The 21,918-nt window shown below is 52.4% G+C and overlaps 1 protein-coding gene across 2 annotated transcripts in view; it reads left to right on the top strand.

The window, feature by feature from the left end:
- DNAAF5 (dynein axonemal assembly factor 5) overlaps positions 1-18,645 on the top strand; it is a 58,982-nt gene extending 40,337 nt beyond the window's left edge. Inside the window, exons 9-13 of one of the 2 annotated variants that reach the window (XM_039471485.2) lie at positions 1,899-2,046; positions 5,546-5,696; positions 6,727-6,883; positions 10,901-11,092; positions 17,701-18,645. In XM_039471485.2, coding sequence (XP_039327419.1) covers positions 1,899-2,046; positions 5,546-5,696; positions 6,727-6,883; positions 10,901-11,092; positions 17,701-17,837 — 785 coding nt within the window. In that variant the 3' untranslated portion in view covers positions 17,838-18,645. Of the gene's footprint in view, positions 1-1,898; positions 2,047-4,796; positions 5,697-6,726; positions 6,884-10,900; positions 11,093-17,700 lie in introns of those variants that run through there. The other variant, XM_039471519.2, reaches the window with a different exon arrangement.
- The last annotated feature ends 3,273 nt before the right edge of the window (positions 18,646-21,918 follow it).

Here is a 21,918-nt window from a genome sequence, read left to right on the forward strand (position 1 = left end):
GGCCTGTCATCTCAGCACTTGGGGAGGCTGAGGCAGGAGGATTGCATGAGGCCAGGAATTGAGGCTTCAGGGCGCTGTGATTGTATCACACTACTCCAGCCTGGATGACAGACCACGACTCCAGAAAACAAAAAGCATGAACTCCCAAACAAACAGGCAAAATACCCAGATTTTATTAAACAGCGTTAACACAACTAACAAGCAAATAGAGTGGGAACTATCCAGCCCTTCTAGTTATAAGGAAATATGAATTAAAGGCTGTAGCCTGCCATTTTTTCATTTATCCAATTAGGCAAAAATAAACAGCTTCTGCCCAGGGTGGCCCAGCTGGGAGCCTGGCAGTGCTGGGAGTGCCTTGGTGCTTTTGGAAAGTGGTCGGACGGTGGGCATCTGGAATTGCCAGTTTTGGAAAACCCTCGGACATTGTGCTTCTGGAATTGCCAATGTCTTCACTCCTTTCATCCAGCAATCACGTTCGTGAGAATCTGTCCTTCCTAAGGAAATAATTCTACTTGCGGAAAAAGTGATGTACCCAAAAACATGAATCAAGGCTCCATTTAACAGCAGAAATTGGAAGTGACCCAAATACCTCAGAGGAAGTTAAATACATAATGACATTTCCACAGAAGACTTGCCCTGGCAGCCATTAGAAACAATTATCCTAAGTCTTTATAACAAAATGGGAAGACAAGCGTGGCGTGAAATGAAGGGAAGATGAAGACAGCGGAAGCGTTTGTGCTGGGAAGGCAGACACGTGGCCCAGGCTTCAGGTTTGGGTTTTCAACATTCTTGACACCAAGGGGCCCCCCTGTCAGCACGCCTCTTCCCTTCCATCCTAGCAGTTAGACCTGACCCGCGGACATTTGGCTGTTTTCTGTATTTAAGCCAGAAACTCTGCCTTGTTTCTAGTTTAAAATGTAGAGAAGGTGAAACAGTCAGAAACTGGGTCAGAAACAGCATGGTTCTTGAGGCAGGGGAGCACTTGACCCAAGACTCCTGCCCTGGCGGGGCTCAGGTCAGGCGTTGCAGCGGCTTTGATGCTACCCCTCCTGCCTGGCCTCGTGGGGAGGCTCCAAGACACCAGCTGATCCCACTGTGGGGCCTGAGCTGGGCCTGACCTCGAGCCGGAGCAGCAGGCGCGTTGCGTCTCCCGTGTGGCAAGGGCAGCTGGGGGTCTCCGAGTCCACAACTGAACAGCCTGCCCTGATCGGCGGTGCCAGAGAAGGCTTGAATCACCCGGCACCTAGCAACAGCCCAGGGTCATGCACAGATGCTCAGATAAGCCAGCGGATGCTCCCTCCACACTGGCCCAGGGTCAGAGCACCTCTCTCTGTGGCCCCACCCGGTCCCCACCCTGAGCCTTCAGCTCCTGGGCCTGCAGGCTGAGCCTAGTAGGAAACGCTGCGGGAACCCTCGGGGCTGTCCATGCCCTGTGGTTCGTGGAGACTTACAGGAAGATGGGGCGGCCCTGCTGCAGCAGGGGCCACTCGGGGCATAGGATGCAGATTGTAGGCGCCCGTGCGCCTCGCGCCCACTGGAGAGCAGCCCTGACTGGATGGGGTGACGCCGTAATGCTAAGGGCAGATGTTAAACAGCTTCTTCATTGGAACATTTGATGTGGGTTGTTTCACCTATTGCTTGACTTTGATTTTTCAAAACAATTTAGAAAAATGTAAGAAAAATGAAGGTTTTCATATGGAAGTGTGATTTAAGGGGGTTACAATTTTCTACTGTTTTTCTGTGATAATCACCTTACTGATTCAGAAAGAGGAAGGAGGGAAGTGGTGGCCGATAGAGCCCTCTCCCATATGGGAGCACCTGTGCCTGGGCCTGTGCTGGACGGGGCCGCCTCCCGTCTCCCGAGGGCCGTGCACAGGAGCCTGAGCTGTTTCTTGCAGGCCCTGCCCTAGGAGAAGCCCTGCCGCACGTCATGCCCACACTCAGGGCCTGTCTGCAGCCCTCCCGAGACCCGCAGATGCGCCTGAAGCTGTTCTCCATCCTGTCCACTGTGCTGCTCAGAGCCTCGGACACCATCAACTCCCAGGGGTAGGTCCAGGATCTGCCTCTGCACGGCCCCCAGCTGGGGCTTGGGCCAGGGGTCCCCACCTCCCTCCCACACAGCTCGCTGAGCAAAGGGGTCCCCACCTCCTTCCCCCCACACGAAGTCTAAGGTGGCTGGGGGTCCCCACCTCCCTCCCCAACACCATACTGGGCAAGGGGTTTCCCACCTCCCTCACCCATACCACACTGGGCAAGAGGGTCCCCACATCTCTCCCCAACATTGAGTCTAAGGTGGGCCAGGAGTCCCCACCTCCCTGCCCCACACCAAGTCTGAGGTGGGCCAGGAGTCCCCACCTCACTGCCCCACACTGAGTCCGAGGTGGGCCAGGAGTCCCCACCTCCCTGCCCCACACCGAGTCTGAGGTGGGCCAGGAGTCCCCACCTCCCTGCCCCACACCGAGTCTGAGGTGGGCGTGTGCAGTGAGCCCTGAGCTTCTCTGGCCCAGGAACAGCCTATCCATCCTCACTGAGTAAACACAAGCTCTCAGCAGAGAACGCACAGAGAAACACGAAGTCCAAGTTGTCTCCATGTGGTCATTAAAATTCCATCGAATGAAAAAGTTAGGGAACATTAACTATTAATGGCTTATGTATTAGCTGTTCTCTGTTTTAAAAGCCTTTTGGTATCTTTCAAACCTAACAAAGAATTGACTGAACTACCACTGATGGTCAGGGCGGTAGAAGTACCTCTCTGTTACCTAAAAGAACTTTTAGGTGACGTTAAGACATCAAAGGCCTCCAGTTGTACAGCGTTGAAGTGAGAAAGAGCAGCACGGGTACCCCCTGGACACACTGGGAGGGCGGTGGAGGAAGGGGCCTCACTCACCTGGGCGTTGCTGCCGAGGCTGCTCTTAGGGCCCTCCTGTGTACTTCGTTACATGAGCAAAATGTGCAGTTGCCCGAATCCCACCCCAGCCTGTGCTGCTGGATCTGGACTGCATCAGCACTGGAACCCACCCCACACCCCCGCCCGTGGGAGCACATCCGTCAGTGAAAAGCAGTTCACACACCAGAGCTTCATCTGGAAAGAATCCGGCCATTCAGACTTTTCTTTGTGACCCTGGTGTCTGCTCTCGGGCCTCAGCTTGCCCGTCGTACTGCAGGAAATTTTGTTCTCCTGCTTGTCTTCAGAAACCTCAGGGCTTAGGAGGAACCATGAAGAGATATGAACCGAGAGCTGTGGCAGCCGTCCAGCCTGCAGGCCAATATTCATGCAGATAACACCGCAGGGCCCAGGCGCTTCCCTCTGGCACGCACGCCCAGCTGTATTTTGGGAGGAACCGTGGGGCGAGTTCTGCCCAGGAACAGTTAACTGCGGAGTTCTGAAAAGAAAGTTCACCTAACTACTTCTTGTGGAGAGAAGTTGGTACCAGGAGAAGTAAACCGTTCAAATTATAGTGATTTTAGTGAACGTATTAGCTATTTTAATAGGGAAGATTTTTTAATCGATTTGGGTTTTATTTTTAGAATCATAAAATAGCAAGTCGGCTGTGCCTGAATAGAAAGGATGGCTGGGGAGTCGGTGCTGGTCGCCACCAGCGTGGAGCCCTTTCCCGCTGCCAGATGCTGTGAGCACCGGCTGTATGCAGGCGCCTGAGACGGCTGAGGGCCGCATCTCCCGTGGTGGCTCCACCTTGGACATCATGAATCATGAGAGGTTCTCAGAGCCTCCGCCTGCAGGCTTGCTGTGTCTTATCTGAGACACTTGGGACTAGCAGTGTTGAGGTTTTTACAATTCTGAAGTAATTGCATTGTAGAACATCCCTAATCCAAACTTCAGAAATCCAAAATGCTCCAGTGAATATCTCATTTGAGCATCATCTCAGTGCTCAGAAATGGTCAGAGCCAGGGGCACTTTGGATTTTAGGGTGAAGGATGCTCAGCCTGTATCTGACAGAAGGTCCAGGGAAGTGTCTAGGAGTTCAGGGCCAAGGCCCCTTGCTTTGAGGATGTGCTGTTTCCGGGAGCCAAGCCCCGTACTGCCTCTATGAATAGGGTGCACTCAGGCAGGGAGCCCAGAGCACCTGCCACTGGGTCCCCTGCTGGCCTCCTGGCTCCGTAGCATCCTGGGGTCCTGCACGGACACTGTGCTGAGGGCACTTCTGTCTCTGTGTTTGTTCTTTTCCCTTGGGGTTAGGCTGGCCAGGACACCCAGAAGTTTCAGGGTGGAGACCGTGAGGCTGTGGCCACCAGCTCCATGCCTCACAACTGACAGCTGGGAACATTTGACAACCTCAGAGTAGAAGCACTTGCTGGAGAAGGCGACGTGCACAATTTAAGGAAGCGTTTTGCCCACCTAATACGGTCACTCGATGGAGCAAGGCCCTGCAACTGGTGCTCATGGTTTAAGGACCCTCATGGGCAAGTGTCCCGGCGTTGCCTTGTTTTAGCGGCCACTGGTCCTGGCGCAGGTAGTCTTCCTGCACACAATGGGATTCGTAGTTTGGAAGGAATATGCCTCATTCAGTGGTTTGATGTTGGTTCTGATGAATGCCCATGTGGCGCACCCAGCCCACACTCAGACCTTCACACCCTCAAGGGTAGAACTTCTAGGTTATTTCATGTGGTCACCCTGGAGGCCGGCACCAGGTTAATTCATTCCAGAGAGTCCTCTTGTAAGTCCTGGTGCCAAAAATGGCAACTCTGCTTAAAAACGAAAACACGCTCGAACCCTCACTGAGTGCATGTAATTCATCTTACACCAACCTCACTTTTTGTGTCTGCTCATCCACCAGGCTGGTTCTGACATGGCCCCTGCTGGGAGCAAGCAGCTGGCAGCTTCAGGAAAGGGAGGGACACTGTGCAGGCTTCATGGACCTTCCAGTGCTGCGGGCTCCGGTCTTGGAGACCAGACCCACCTTCGAAACATACCTTGGGGTGGTGTCGGGATGGAAAGTAGGGAGTGTGTCATTTTGCTTTGATTTTTGTCTTGGTGGCATGTTGACCTGGCTGGTCACTATCGGAACAAAGTCACAGAGAGAGTGGGAACTGCCCATCTCTGAGCTGTGGCCCTCAGGTCCCTGAGACCACAGCTGTGGCCCTCTCGTCCCGCCTCTCTGAAACCACGGCGACTGTCCTTGCTGGACGGAGGGACTCGGGCTTTTTGTGGGGGAGGGACACAGGTGGGAGGAGGCTCTCCGGGTGCTGCCGACGCCACCACGGCCGCCCTCCCTCAGGCATCACTCAAGCCTTCTTTTGGAGCTAGGAACAGCGAGAGGCTGAAAGTACACTCTTGGCCCGGGCCTCTTGGCTCTCTGGAAAACAGGACCTGTGCAGGCTGCAGGAGAGGCCGGTGTCGTGAGCACACTGTCTCCTGGGGGGGTTGGGCCTTCAGGAACCTCCTGCTTTGCACTGAGAAGCAGCACCTGGGAGGAGTCCAGTCTTCCTATTTGGCTTCCCCTCAGCCCCATTCACCCCCAGACTGAACAGTTCCCTCCGAGCACCTGGCCACTGTCCTCATCTGCCCTCTCTGCTCCATTTCCAGACAGTTACCCAGCTACCTTGAGATGGTGACAAAGGACATCCTGGCCCCCAATCTGCAGTGGCATGCAGGGAGGACAGCCGCGGCCATCCGCACGGCTGCCGTGTCCTGCCTCTGGGCGCTCACCAGCAGCGAGGTCCTGTCGGCCAAGCAGGTATGGCGATCCTTGTGTCCTCGACGGACACCAACCGGGGTTGCACAGGCTTCGTGGTGCCCGGGGCTCCCTGCATCCTCAGTGGATACTGACCGGGGCTGCACAGGCTTCCTGGTGCCCGGGGCTCCCTGCATCCTCGGTGGACACTGACCGGGGCTGCACAGGCTTCCTGGTCCCCGGGGCTCCCTGCGTCCTCGGTGGATACTGACCGGGGCTGCACAGGCTTCCTGGTACCCGGGGCTCCCTGCGTCCTCGGTGGACACTGACCGGGGCTGCACAGGCTTCCTGGTACCCGGGGCTCCCTGCATCCTCAGTGGATGCTGACTGGGGCTGCACAGGCTTCCTGGCACTCAGCAGAACTCCCACAGCAGGAACTTAGGGAGGCAGCAGCTCTGGCAGCAGAAGGCCAGGAGCTGGCAGCAGGGCTGCAATTGAGACAGCGGGTGGGAGAGCGGGAGCCAGGCCGTGGGCCTGGACAGCCTCATCGTGCTGCGGGTTTTGCTGCCTCTGATGAGTGGGGGGTTTCTCGGTTTTGTGGCCAGATGCTGGCTACAAGACCGGGAGTTGAATCCCAGGATCCAAGCTCAAGGCCTGGGCTTTCCACATCATTTCTATGAACACCTCCAGCCGGTCCCAGGCATCAGAAAACAGACACTGATGCCTGTGCCGCTTCCTGGTCGCCACCTGGTGGGAAGGCACTGCCCCAGGTGCCTGCGCGGCGTGAGCGCCACCTCCTGGTGCTTGCAAGGTAGTGCTCAAGCTGAAAACCCCACAGCAGTGGGGCGCGAGCCAGCCATTACCACAGTGTAGGGTTAGTGCCTCACCCAGGAGTTGTAAACCGTGTGTATATTTTTTTTAATCAAGTAAGCAAGTTAAACAAAAATTGTTCAGAATCTAAATTTTGCAATCAAGATTCAAGCCTACTTAGGTAAAGCTTTCAAGCCCCATAAGTCCTTCCAGGCAGGAGTGCACGGATGGTGAGCCCGCCAGGACAGATGTGAATCACATCGCATGTGTTTGCTGATTGCAGATCCGGGATGTGCAGGAAACACTGATGCCTCAAGTCCTGACCACACTGGAGGAAGATTCGCAGATGACGCGGCTGATCTCGTGCCGTATCATCAACACGTTCTTAAAAACCTTGGGCGGCATGATTGATCCTGATAAACTCATCAAGATTTATCCTGGTAGGACATTTCTGCTGTTCACAGTGTATGGTATACAGTTGGCCCTCCATATCCCTGGGTTCCGTCTGCCTCCGTGGAGTCAGCCAGCCTCGGATCAAAAACATCTGGGGCTGGGCATGGTAGCTCACACCTGTAATCCCAGTGCTTTAGGCAGGGGCATTGCTTGAGCCCAGGAATTTGAGATCAGCCTGAGCAACATAGTGGGACCCCATCTCAACAAAAAATTTAAAAATTAGCCAGGGTTGGTGGCACATACCTATAGTCCCAGCTACTCAAGTAGCTGAGGCAGGAGGATCACTTGAGCCCAGCCTGGACAACAGAGCAAGACCCTGCCTTTAAAAGTAGATTAATGTATAATATGTATATATGTATGTAGCTACATATGTATATGTTGGTGCATTTATATGTTTATACATATAATACAAACATATACAATACAGACCTACGTGTACATTTGTATATATAAATATGTATGTATTGGGAGGCAGAGTTCCATAGTTCCAAAAAGCAAAGCTTGAATTTGTTGAGCACTGAGTACAGCATTAACCCATGTGAAGGAAGTGTTGCGTGGACATTTTATTAGGCATTGAAAGTAATCTCAAGGCGATTTAAGGTGTGCAGGAAGATGTGTATGGGTTGTGTGTAAATATTATGCCTTTTTTTTCATCAGAGACCTGAGCATTTGACGATTTTGGTATCCTGGAGGGGGTGGGTTCCTGGAACCAAACCCCACAGATACTGAGGGATGGCTGTATTTAAGTTTGACAGTGGTTTGTTTTATAGAAAAAAATAGAAAATGCTACTCTTTGACTTCTGTTGAAGTTGCTACTATGAGAACAAATAGCAGTGACAGATGAAACACCACAAATTAAGTAACACAGCAAGAAGCAAGGCAGATGTCTCCGAACCAGCACTGGGTGGGGGCAGCAAGGCTCAGCTTTCACGTGGCTGGGAGTGGGAGCCTTTAAGGATTGCAGGGTCCCGCTAGAGCAGTGCCTGCAGTGTGGGGCGGCTGGAGCTGCCTGTGGGGCAGACAGGGCCAGGCCACCTGCAGCAGGACCAGGGCACAGCCTCAGTATTGCCGCCTTCTGGACCTCAAACCCCATACCAACCCCTGGGGAGGGGAAAGCAGTGGTCAGCGTAAAGCCCTGGAAAAGAACACTGAGCAGAGTCGTAAATTCAGAGAGGGCAGCGTCCCTCACTCAGGGGAGCCAGCACACAAACCCCTCAGGACAGGGGTCCCCCACCACCCAGGCCATGGACCAGTACCTCTCCGGGTCCTGTTAGGAACCGGGCTGCACAAGGTGAGAGGCGGGTGAGCAAGCAAAGCTCATCTGTGTTTACGGCTGCTCCCCATTGCTCACGTTACCAGCCGAGCTGTGCCGCCTGCCAGATCAGCGGCGCCATTAGATTCTCACAGGAGCACGAACCCTGCTGTGAACTGCACACATGAGGGATCTAGGTTGGGTGCTCCTTATGAGAATCTAATGCCTGAGGATCTGTCACTGTCTCCCATCGCCTGCAGTTAGGACCATCTAGTTGCAGGAAAACAAGCTCAGGGCTGCCACTGATTCTCCATGATGGTGAGTTGGAGAATCATCTCATTCTCTATTACAATATAGCAATCACAGAAAGTGCACAAGAAATGGAATGCACTTGAATCATCATGAAACCATTCCTCACCCCCGGTGCATGGAAAAATTGTCTTCCCCAAAACCAGTTCCTGGTGCCGAAAAGGTTGCGGGCCGCTGCCTCACAACACAGGAAACCCGGCGCCAAGGGCAGCCTGGCACCCAGCGCGGGAGGGAGGTGCAGATAATAGAACCACCTCAAAGTTACCTTTTTAGAAGCATGTTTAAGATCCTCAAAAAGCTAAAAGAATAACATCCTCTAAAAAACAAGTTGAGAAAGAAGAAGGCAAGCAGGAATGAAGAACAGATGGATATGGAAAGGATCTGCTGGAAATTCCAGAATAACATGGAATGGCATGCTCGCACTACTTTCAGGAAAGGAGTTACCCAGCCAGGGAGGAAGGATGGGGCGGATGGGAAGCGGCCACTCGGGTTTGCTGATTACCTAAACTTTGTGTTTATGCCAGAAGTGTTTAGCAGTTTTTAAAAGATGGTTCTTACTAATTCCTGGAAATGAACCATAGTCAATGGAACTTCACACTCTCTTCATTGGGTCAACTCTACACTGAACATGGCTGAAAACAGAGTTAGCGAGTTGAAAGCCAGGAATGTGGAATTCCCCGAGGACACAGGACAGAGAGGGGCTCGAGGCCTGGAGCTGGAGGAGGCCGCCGCATGGGCTGAGAGGCTCTTGGGCTTTTCTGAATCCCAGGAGACGAGAATGGAGGAGAGATGGTGCCTCAGAATTTTCCAGAACTGGAGACAGACATGAATTTTCAGGTTCAAAGTACACACAGTACTGGGCAGGAAAAGCGCCGCCTGCTGGACTCTGAAGTCCGGATGCCTTTCTCACGCGTTCTTTCAAGTTGCTATTCTATTTTCACTCTTGTAGTAACAACCATCTTGTTCCCACGGGCTCGTTTGAATGCGTTTGATCAGTGCAATTTGTTGGGCGTTCACTCACTCTTTAAAACAGGAGGCAGCAGAAAGACTGCACGTTTGGACTTCTGGGCTGCAGCCTCCTGCGTGGTGATTTTCACTACAGAAGGCTCCTTGAGAGGCTCCTGGCCAGCTGGTGCCAGCTCTGGGCTTCCCAGGGTGAACTGCTGGATGAATCATGGCCTCCTTGGCCAGGAAGGGAAGGACATCCTGAGATGGGAGGTCAGGCACCCGGGCCTCCCGAGACAGACACAAACGCGAAGGGCAGACAGGCCAGTGTGAGCTGATTGCACCACGCTTGGCCGTGCATGAAGGGAACTCCGAACTGTTAGAAAAGTGGACTTGCAGGCAATCCAGGGAGTGACCCTCATAAGCACGCAATAGCCAGCACTACTCTGCAATTCCACAGTCGGCCAAGCCAGCGGGAAGCCTTGGAGAATCCCATCATGCCCATAGACGTTTGCTGGTGGGCCAGCCTCAGGTGCGTTGAGTCTCTGACTCCATCCTTTCTCCCTGAGACTCGTGCAGTGAGTGCATCCGCCGTGCAGGGCGGCTCCAGGTCTGGCACGGGTAATGCCTGGACACGCTCCTCGACTTCCTCCTCCGTCCCGCCTTTGGTGGCCGGAAGGCTCAGCACCCTAAGGGTGGTACCTGAAGTTAACCCAGCGGGTCCCACTTGTCTCAAAGCCTGGCTTGGTGGGGTGTCCTGAACTTTGGATGTTTTTCATGCCTTTTGTTAGGCAGGAATGGCTTGCTGAGGGTAGATCATGCCCTCCGTGTATGAAAGCAGCAGAGACCCAGCCCGCCTTCGCATCTGTGGCGGGAAGATGGGCCTCCCCTCCCAGCGTCGTCCACCTCCAGGTGGTTTTGCAACTCAGTCGTCTGCAAATCTCCAGATGCTACACAGAGGGGGTGCTAAATATCTTTTTAAGACAATGTGAAAAAAGCATAAATTTGATAAAAATTGTATCCATTAACCCCATAAGTTTCTACTCATCAGGAGGGATTCTTCTGTTCTCAGCAGCAGAAAACTGAACACAGTAAGGGGTTGTCTGTCACTGGGTCCTCTACTCTGCCCCAGAACCCATGGTGAGTGGAAGGGCAGGGTCGGAGCTGGACGGGACGGCCCACTCGGGGATCTGAGCATCTGGGAGCCAGAGGTGGAGGGCCAGCAGGGAGGCTCAGGTCTGCTGCGCCTGCAGGACAAATTATTACAGGAGCCGCAGCAGGACCTGAGATGCCTCCACACTATTAGCTGGGGTCCAAGGGGTCCAAGGCGCAGGAGCACCTCCCATGTGGCTCAGGATGCATGGAACCTCCCATGAGCTGTGGGTTTCCTAAGACCCAGCACAGGTGCCCCACAAGACAGAACTAAACACCTTTGTGGACGTTTAGAGGTGAAATGTCTGCTCTAGACTCACACACCTGTCTCGCCCCATCCTTCCAGAACTCTTAAAGCGTCTAGATGACGTTTCCAACGATGTGAGGATGGCAGCGGCCTCCACCCTGGTGACCTGGCTGCAGTGTGTGAAGCATGCCGACGGAAAGGCCTACTATCAGAGCAGCGTCCAGTACCTGTACAGAGAGCTGCTCGTTCACCTCGATGATCCAGAGAGCGCCGTCCAGGACGCCGTTTTAGGTGAGACTCGGATGGCTCAGGCTGTGTTCTGATGCCTGCTTTCAGTGCCTGCCACGGGTCTCTGTAGCTGGACCACGTGACCAGCCACAGGGCCCTGGGGTACAGGAGGGGCCCTCAGCTCCAGCCTGGCACACCCTCGAACCCTTGTCTTTGTGGTGATGGCCGCTGACATTTCCTATAACAGAAATCAAAATTGAAAGCATTTTAGAACATTTGTGAATTGCTTTTTTTTTTTTTTCTTTTTTTTTTACTGAGATGGAGTTTCACTCTTGTTACCCAGGCTGGAGTGCAATGGCGCGATCTCGGCTCACCGCAACCTCCTCCTCCCGGGTTCAAGCAATTCTTCTGCCTCAGCCTCCTGAGTAGCTGGGACTACAGGCACGCGCCACCATGCCCAGCTAATTTTTTGTGTTTTTAGTAGAGACAGGGTTTCACAAGGTCAAGAGATCACAAGGTCAAGAGATCGAGACCATCCTGGTCAACATGGTGAAACTCGTCTCTACTAAAAATACGAAAAATTAGCTGGGCATGGTGGCGCGTACCTGTAATCCCAGCTGCTCAGGAGGCTGAGGCAGGAGAATTGCCTGAACCCGGGAGGCAGAGGTTGCGGTGAGCTGAGATTGCGCCATTGCACTCCAGCCTGGGTAACAAGAGCGAAACTCCGTCTCAAAAAAATAATAATAAAATAAAAAAATAAAATAAAATTCGTATTTTTGATTTTCATGAGTACACACAGTAGGTGTATATATAAGGTACTTGAGATACTGTGATAGAGTTATGCGGTGTGTGTGATCTCATTGGGGAAATGGGGTCCCCATCACCTCAAACACTTACCCTTTCTCTGTGCTATGAATAATTCAATTATGTTTAGTTATTTTTAAGTGTGTTATAATTATTATTGACCGTCGTCACCTTGTTGTGCTGTCAAATACTAGATCTTATTCATTCTGTTTTTTGTAATCATTAACCATCCCCTCTCCCCACAGCCCCATTCCCCTTCCCAGCCTGTGGTAACTATTCTTCTGCTCTGTTTCCAAGAGTTCAGTTATTTTTATTTTGAGCTCCCACAAATGCGAACGTGCGGAATTTGCCCTTCTGTGCCTGACTTACTTCAGTTAGCATAGCAATCTCCGCTTCTGTCCGTGTTGTTGCAAATGACTGGGTCTCATTTCTTTTATGGCGTAATAGTATTTCACTGTGGGTATGCACCACGTTTTCTTTCTCCATTCTCTGTCAGGGGACACTCAGGCTGCTTCCAAATCGTGGCTCCTGGGAACAGTGGGGCAGTCAACATGGGCATGCAGATCCCCGTTCCATATACTGATTTCCTTTCTTTTGGGAATATGCCCAGGAGTGGGATTGCTGGACCGTATGGGGCTCTGATTTTAGTCTTTTGAGGAACCTCCAAACTCTTTTCCATAATGGTTGCACTAATTTACATTCCCACCAACAGTGCGGGAGGGTTCCGTTTTCTCCCGCATCCTCACCAGTATTTGTTATTGCCTGTCTTTTGGATTAAAGCCATGTTAACTGAGAGGATGTCTCACTGTAGTTTTGATTTGCATTTCTCTGAGGAGCAGTGATGTTGGGCACCTTTTCACATGCCTGTTTGTCATTTCTATGTTTGAGAAATGTCTTTTGAGATCTTTTACCCATTTTTAATTGGATTATGAGACTTTCTTCTGTTGAGCTTCAGCTCCTCGTATATTCCGGTGATTAATCTCTCATCAGGTGGGAGATTGCAGGTACCTTCTCCCACCCATATCCTGTGGGCTGTCCCTTCACTCTGCTGATGGTTCCCTTTGCAGTGTGGAAGCTTTGGACCTGGATGTGCTAACTTTGCTTTTTGACGTCATTTGGAAAACACTATGTGGATATTCCTGGCCTGGCTGTGTCTCATTATGCCATGTCAGAGACTCACATCTTCCTGGCATGGCCAGGTCTTGTTATGCCACGTCAGAAACTTGGATCTTCCTGACATGGCCAGGTCTTGTTATGCGATGTCAGAGACTCCGATCTTCCTGGCATGGCTAGGTCTTGTTATGCGATGTCAGAAACTCAGATCTTCCTGGCATGGCCGGGTCTTGTTATGCGATGTCAGAGACTCGGATCTTCCTGGCATGGCTAGGTCTTGTTATGCGATGTCAGAAACTCAGATCTTCCTGGCATGGCTAGGTCTCATTATGCGATGTCAGAAACTCAGATCTTAGTGGCTACATCTCGTTATGCGATGTCAAACTCGGATCTTCCTGGCATGTGGCTAGGTCTCGTTATGCGATGTCAGAAACTCGGATCTGCCTGGCATGGCCAGGTCTTGTTATGTGATGTCAGAGACTCAGATCTTCCTGGCATGGCTACGTCTCGTTATGTGATGTCAGAAACTCAGATCTTAGTGGCTACGTCTCGTTATGTGATGTCAAACTCAGATCTTCCTGGCATGGCTACGTCTCGTTATGCGATGTCAGAAACTCTCATGTGTGAGCACCAGTCTTAGAAGAGTCCAGGCTTGTGGTGGCAGAGACAGGCTTTGGATAATTCTGATTTTTTGTGTGAAAGCTTGACTTGTATCCTCGGCCACAAACCCTGCTCGTTGTTCTGGGAGTGAGGGACTCAGGTCGTTCACCTTCCACTGTGCTCCACCAGATGCCCGCGTCGGCACAGCCAGAGTTTGTGCACTGCTCGCCCCGTCCACCATTCTTCCCAGGAAAAGCAGCTCGGCTGTACAACCCTGGTCCTCAGTGCGCAGCAGGACACCTGGTGCCCACTCGCCACATGTGTGCACGAGCCATGTGCTTGAGGGGGAGTGTGGCAGGGCGCACAGGCCTAAGATGGCTGTTCCCGCATCTGCGCAGGTGTGAGCACAGTGACAAGCCAGCTGGGCGTCTCTGTGTGTGACTACGAACCTCACTTTGACTCACAGACCCCTTGAAGGGTCCCGGGGACCCCGAGGGCCTTGGAGCACATGTCAGGAGCCCCTGCCTTGAGTCGTGAATCAGCTTGTCTGCCAGTGAGGGAGTGCCCCAGAGGCCAGTGCTCTCCGGGTTGCAGAAAGAAGCTAGGAAGTGGAGTCTGACTGGAAATTGTTTAAAAGGAGGACAGCAGCCGATGTTCAGGCCTCGCTGGGACAGCCCATCCTGCCAGATCCACCTGGCGCCCCCAGCTCCCCACAGTCCCTGGCAGCTCCCAGCCCTGCCCATGCCCTGCCAGCTCTCCTGCCCTGCACCACCCACTATCAACCCCAGTTCTGAGCCTCCTGCATCCTCAGCCTCAGCCTCATTCACCCTCAGGAACTTGCTCTAGGCCAAGGAGCCCAGTGACCCTGTGCCCCAGCTCATCCCGAAGCCCCAGCCCTCTTGTCTCCCCAGGACCACATAGGGCACCTCCCTACCCCAATGTACGGTCCAGGCTGTTCTTTCTCCTATCTTTAAAAAAACGAAACAGATTCCCTAGACACTGCCCCCTACTTCCCCCACCGCATGTCCACCTGGCACTAGGCCCCCTGGGAGCAGCCCGCCCTACCCCTCCTGTAGGTCCTGGGCCCTTGGCAGGCATCAGCTGCCATCCACGTGCTTGCACCTCCGAGCAGTGCCAGGCATAGCTGGCGGCCAGGCGTCCTCCTCTAGCTGTGGGACGCCTGGGCTCAGCCTCCTTGTCTTTGCTTCAACCATGTGGGCCTCTTGCTTTTCCTCTGCTGTGTCTCCACCACTCCCTCAGAGCATCTGTCCTGGCCTTCGCATAACCCTGTCCTCAGCTCCACACACAAGTGTGGCTGCCTGATGTTGAACCCTGGGCCACTACCCACCCCCACCCTGCCTGCCGGGTCCCCCCACCCTCAGTGGCTTAGTGGCCATCTGTCCTTGAGACTGAAGGCAGAGACCTTGGGGTCCTTCTGGGCTCCCTCTTAAGACACCCAGCAGAATCTGATAGGCTCCCTAACCACTCCAGGACCCCCCATCCCACCACTTCCTGCCTCCACTAGACATGCCTGGCCCCCACCCCTGCTGCTCCCACTGCCCTCATCACACACATCACCACAAGTCCCCGATATGTTTGCCTTCCTGATTTCATTATCAGCCACTGCTTCTTGATGAACCCGCCATGAGCGTGGGCTCATTTCCTGCTGTGTCTGTGGTGCCTGGCCTGTGGGAGGTTTGCAGTCACTGCAGCAGGTGAATTGGCATCAGCGAATTGGATAAGAAAGTCGTCTGTTTTTCTGAGCGTGTTTATTTGCTCCTGCAAGACCTGTTTCTGAGGCCAAAAGTGCCACCTGAAGATCCTGAAGGACATCATTTCATGGTCTGCCAACAACTGCCAGGAGGCAATTTTAAGTTCTTTGTGGCCAGTTGTGACTGCTGTACATCCACGCAGCAACATCAGGTTTCTCGTATTCACATAGTGACCGCCATGCAGCGTCAGGTCCCTTGAATCCACACTGTGACTCAGGTCACTCGTATCCACATTGTGAGCACTGTCCATCCGTCCAGCAGCGTCAGATCACTTGAATCCACACTGTGACTCAGGTCACTTCGTATCCACATTGTGAGCGCTGTCCATCCATCCAGCGGCGTCAGGTCACCATCCGTCCAGCAGCGTCAGGTCACTTGAATGTACACTGTGACTCGGGTCACTCGTATCCACATTGTGCGTGCTGTCCATCCATCCAGCAGCGTCAGGTCACTTGAATGCACACTGTGACTCGGGTCACTCGTATCCAACCTGAATGCACACTGTGACTCGGGTCACTCGTATCCACATTGTGAGCGCTGTCCATCCGTCCAGCAGCGTCAGGTCACTTGAATCCACACTGTGACTCAGGTCACTCGTATCCACATTGTGAGCGCTGTCCATCCGTCCAGCAGCGTCAGGTCACTTGAATCCACACTGTGACTCAGGTCACTCATATCCACATTGTGAGCGCTGTCCATCCGTCCAGCAGCATCAGGTCACTTGAATCCACACTGTGACTCAGGTCACTCGTATCCACATTGTGAGCGCTGTCCATCCGTCCAGCAGCGTCAGGTCACTTGAATCCACACTGTGACTCGGGTCACTCATATCCACATTGTGAGCGCTGTCCATCCGTCCAGCAGCGTCAGGTCACTTGAATGCACACTGTGACTCGGGTCACTCGTATCCACATTGTGAGTGCTGTCCATCCGTCCAGCAGCGTCAGGTCACTTGAATGCACACTGTGACTCGGGTCACTCGTATCCAACCTGAATGCACACTGTGACTCGGGTCACTCGTATCCACATTGTGCGTGCTGTCCATCCGTCCAGCAGCGTCAGGTCACTTGAATCCACACTGTGACTCGGGTCACTCATATCCACATTGTGAGCGCTGTCCATCCATCCAGCAGCGTCAGGTCACTTGAATCCACACTGTGACTCAGGTCACTCGTATCTACATTGTGAGTGCTGTCCATCTGTCCAGCAGCGTCGGGTCACTTGAATCCACACTGTGACTCAGGTCACTCGTATCCACATTGTGAGTGCTGTCCAACTGTCCAGCAGCGTCGGGTCACTTGAATGCACACTGTGACTCAGGTCACTCGTATCCACATTGTGAGTGCTGTCCATCCGTCCAGCAGCGTCAGGTCACTTGAATCCACACTGTGACTCAGGTCACTCGTATCCACATTGTGAGCGCTGTCCATCCGTCCAGCAGCGTCAGGTCACTTGAATCCACACTGTGACTCAGGTCACTTCGTATCCACATTGTGCGTGCTGTCCATCCGTCCAGCAGCGTCAGGTCACCATCCGTCCAGCAGCGTCAGGTCACTTGAATCCACACTGTGACTCGGGTCACTCGTATCCACATTGTGCGTGCTGTCCATCCGTCCAGCAGCGTCAGGTCACTTGAATGCACACTGTGACTCGGGTCACTCGTATCCACATTGTGAGCGCTGTCCATCCGTCCAGCAGCGTCAGGTCACTTGAATCCACACTGTGACTCGGGTCACTCGTATCTACATTGTGAGTGCTGTCCATCTGTCCAGCAGCGTCGGGTCACTTGAATCCACACTGTGACTCAGGTCACTCGTATCCACATTGTGAGCGCTGTCCATCTGTCCAGCAGCGTCAGGTCACTTGAATCCACACTGTGACTCAGGTCACTCGTATCTACATTGTGAGTGCTGTCCATCTGTCCAGCAGCGTCAGGTCACTTGAATGCACACTGTGACCCAGGTCACTCATATCCACATTGTGCATGCTGTCCATCCGTCCAGCAGCGTCAGGTCACTTGAATCCACACTGTGACTCAGGTCACTCGTATCCACATTGTGAGCACTGTCCATCCGTCCGGCAGCATCAGGTCACTTGAATCCATATTATGACTGCAAGGCACCCATCCGCAGCATCAGGTCGCTGGTATCCACATTGTGACTACTGTGCACTTGGCCACCTGCATCGGACCATTTGTATCCACATTGTGACTCAGGTCACTCGTAAACACATTGTGACTACTGTGTACCCACCCAGCAGCATCAGGTCATTTGCAAATGCTTTTACAGATGCTTGAACTTTAATAGAAAGCTGATTTGCATGAGAAGTAAGATTGGTTGATGTTTATTTCTGGCATGTTCAAGGTGTTTTGCTATTTTACAGAGGTCCTCAAGGAGGGCAGTGCCCTGTTCCCAGATCTCCTGGTGAGGGAGACAGAGGCCGTCATCCACAAACACCGCTCAGCGACCTACTGTGAGCAGCTGCTGCAGCATGTGCAGGCCGTGCCAGCCACGCAGTGACCACACCCGCGTCCCCACCCGTGCCGGCGTTTGTGGCCTTTAAACCTCATCAACAAGATACCTCTGTGCCAGCAGTGAGACGGTGACAGCAGGAATACACTCCCCAGGAAAACTGCCCGCTCTTCCCCTAGAATAGCAGCCTCTGAGTGGATTCTGCATTTTATGTTCTCGGTTCAGTTCATCAACAGGTCACCCCAAAGTCTACAGCCCATTTGAAATTATAAGTAAGTTGCAACTGCTCCCCCTGCAGCCAAATCAGCACCGTCTTGGTTTTTAAGCCTCATGTGTGCGCTGGGTTCATGGATTATCAGTTCCATCCTGCTTAGATGCCCACCAAGAAAGGTTTTACCTATCTAACAAAAAAGAAAAAAGCCAAAGTGATGAGAAGACATGAATGAAATATCTTTTTGGGTTCTGTCTCCTGAAATTTACTGGTGAACAGACTAAAAAGAACTGGAACCTTAACAACTTCTCAGTTAGATTTCTCCTGTTTTAAATATACTGGAGCTTTAAAGGTTATATATCCAGTCGCCATGTATTTTAGGTCAGTAATGCTAACAGCGGTGAAAACAGAGTATTTAATTTGATCTAATTTTAGTTGTCCCTGTAGGTAGCAAGAAAGGAAAATTGTATTTCCCTCTCGCACATTCTACACCCAAGTGCCTAAAAGATCTCACTGCAAGTGGGTTTTGTTACTGTAAGCCATTGTGTTCACACAAGGGGGAAATGCTGTGTATATTTTCCAACAATCAAATGTTAACATTTATACTTTCACGTTTGAAAATTTAATTAAAAATATTTATTATAATGATTGCATATGCCTGACTTTGTGGGTTGGTAACTAACCGACATGTCAGGCAGGCACCCCAGCCTAGAGCATTTTAGGGTTCCTCTAAGAGCTCTTGTAGTGCCCCCTCTGGACACCAGGGGGCAGGAGCCCCCAACACGTTAGGGTGACACCCTCGGTGAGGGGGCACATAGGCCTCACCTTGAGAGGGGCTAAGCATCAGGGTGGGGACAGGACAGCCTTGGGGGGGCGTCAGGGTGGGGACAGGACAGCCTTGGGGGGGGCATCAGGGTGGGGGCAGGTCTGCCTTGGGGGGGGCATCAGGGTGGGGGCAGGTCAGCCTTGGGGGGCATCAGGGTGGGGGGCAGGTCTGCCTTGGGGGGGCATCAGGGTGGGGGCAGGTCAGCCTTGGGGGGCATCAGGGTGGGGACAGGTCAGCCTTGGGAGCGCATCAGGGTGGAGAGGAGGTCAGCTTTGGCGGGGGTGTCAGGGTAGGGGCAGATTAGCTTTGGTTGGTGACTGGAATGTCCAGGTACAGAGAGGTCAGTCTGGATGGGGGATGGTTTTAGGGTTGGGGGAGATCAACCTTGGAGGGAGGATTTGTCCAGGTGGAGAAAGGTCAGCTTTGGGTTTCTTTGGGTCAGGGAGGTCACCCGTGGAGGGGACATAAGGGAGGGGAGGTCAGCCTTGGGGGGTGTCAGGGTGAGCAAAGATCAGCTGTGGGGATGGCTGAGGTGTCTGGGTTGGGGAGGTCAGCATGCATGGCTGCGCCTGCCCCATGGACTCATCACCTGCCCTAGACACCCTCGCCACCCTGTGGTCTCCTTCAGAGCTGCGCTGTCATGCCTGCTCCCTGCATCCAGCTTCTGTAACTGGTGGCCACAGGGATTTCAGGTGTCCTCAGGGGTGGTCCTCCATCTGTTCTTTGTGTGCTCTTTGACCTCTGTGGTATCTACCATGTCCTTGAAGGGCCCTTCAGGGCCCTTGGGTCAGTGGTCCTCAGTGGTGACGGAGCCAGCAGCAGCATACTGCAGGGCATCAGCCCAGACCTGCTGATGCAGAGATGAGTGGGCCACAGTTGGCCTTGCAGATGATTCTGAGGCTGTGGACTGGGAGGACCCCCACCTGTGCACCATGCTGCTCCTATCCAGCTTCCATCCAGCACGAGACTGTGTCGTCTTTGTCACAAGAAGAATGGCAGAGGGCTTGCCCGAGAGGACACACATGTGGAAGAGCCCCTTGAACCCCCCAGACGCAAGTACACCAACCCCTGGCTGTCCCTCGCCCTGCATACTGGGGTCACAGCATGGGAGGAGACATCAGCACTGCCGCTCCATCTCCACACATCTTTAAAGGGGGCTCCCAGTGACCTGGCACATCCACAGGTACATGTGTTCAGAGAAAGATGGAAACCCAGCCTGCAAGTGTTCATAGACACCAGAGGCAATACGTCCCTCTCCAATTAGTTCTTTGAAATTTTTATAGACCAGGCGTGGTGGCTGACATCTGTAAATTCCAGAACTTTGGGAGGCTGAGGACAGAGGATCACTTGAGCCCAGGAGTTTAAGACCAGCCTGGGGAACAGAGGGAAAACCCATCTCTACCCAAAATTTTTAAAATGAGCCAGGTATAGTGGTGGCTCATGCCTGTAATCCCAGCACTTTGGGAGATCAAGGTGGGCAGATATCTTGAGGCCAGGAATTCAAGACCAGCCTGGGCAACATTGGGAAACTGTGTCTCTACAAAAAAAAATTATTTAAATGAGTCCGGGCATACTGGTGCAGTCCTAGCTACTCAGGAGGATGAGATGGGAGAATCACCTAATCCAAGCTGCAGTGACCCAAGATTGCACCACTGCACTCCAGCCTGGGTAAGGGGAGGTCTCAAAAAGTAAATGTTTATAAATCATGTATGAATGGATTAACATACACTTTTTGTCTTGCTTCTTTCACTCAGCAGTTTTGAGGTCCCTCCATGTTGGATGTCCATCAATAGTTCGTTCCTTTTTTGTTGCTGCATACTATTCCATTCTATAGATATGCCACAGTGTGTTCACCCACTCAGCTGTCGGCATGAGTTTGAGCTTTTTTCAGGTTTTGAGTTTTACAAATAAAGCTGCTTCAGACATTTGTGTACAAGTCTTTGTATGGATTGGTACTTTCATTTCTCTTGGGTAAACATGTAGTAAAATGGCAGTCATAGAAGATGTATACTCAATTTTTTTTTTTTTTTTTTTTTTTTTTGTGATGGAGTTTCACTCTTGTTACCCATGCTGGGGTGCAATGGTGTGATCTCGGCTCACCGCAACCTCCGCCTCCTGGGTTCAGTCAATTCTCCTGCCTCAGCTTCCTGAGTAGCTGGGATTACAGGCACGTGCCACCATGCCCAGCTAATCTTTTGTATTTTTATTAGAGACGGGGTTTCACCGTGTTGATCAGGATGGTCTCTATCCCTTGACCTCGTGATCCACCCGCCTCGGCCATCCAAAGTGCTAGGATTACAGATGTGAGCCACTGTGCCTGGCGTATACTTAATTTTTAAGAAACTACTAATCTGCCGGGCGCGGTGGCTCAAGCCTGTAATCACAGCACTTTGGGAGGCTGAGGCAGGTGGATCACGAGGTCAGGAGATCGAGATCATCCTGGTCAACATGGTGAAACCCCGTCTCTACTAAAAATACAAAAGATTAGCTGGGCATGATGCCGCGTGCCTGTAATCCCAGCTACTCAGGAGGCTGAGGCAGGAGAATTGCCTGAACCCAGGAGGCGGAGGTTGCGGTAAGCCGAGATTGTGCCATTGCACTCCAGCCTGGGTAACAAGAGCGAAACTCCGTCTCAAAAAAAAAAAAAAAACTACTAATCTATTTTCCAAAGTGGTTGGACCATTTCTGCCAGTCCTGTGCAAGAATTCCAGTTCCTCCTATATTCGCCAACACTAGGTACATCACTTTCTAATTTTAGCCGTTCTAATAGGTGTGTAGTCGTATCTCGTGGTTTTAATTTGCGTTTCCCTATGGTTTTAATTTGCATGTCTGATGATGCTGAGCATGTTTTCATATGCTTATTGGCCATCTGTATATCTTTTTTGGTGTAGGGTCTTTTTAAATATTGACGTGGTTTGGCTGTGTGTCCCCACTCAAATCTCACATTGCACTATAATTCCCAGTGTTGGAGAAGGGAGGTGATTGGCCCATGGGGATGGATTTCTCCCTTGCTATCCTCGTGACCATGAGTTCTCATGAAATCTGGTTGTTTGAAGTGTGTAGCACTTCCTCCTTCGCCCTCTCTCTCCTAT

The sequence above is a fragment of the Saimiri boliviensis genome, chromosome 1 (genome assembly GCF_048565385.1).
Source record: "Saimiri boliviensis isolate mSaiBol1 chromosome 1, mSaiBol1.pri, whole genome shotgun sequence".
Lineage (NCBI taxonomy): Eukaryota > Metazoa > Chordata > Mammalia > Primates > Cebidae > Saimiri > Saimiri boliviensis.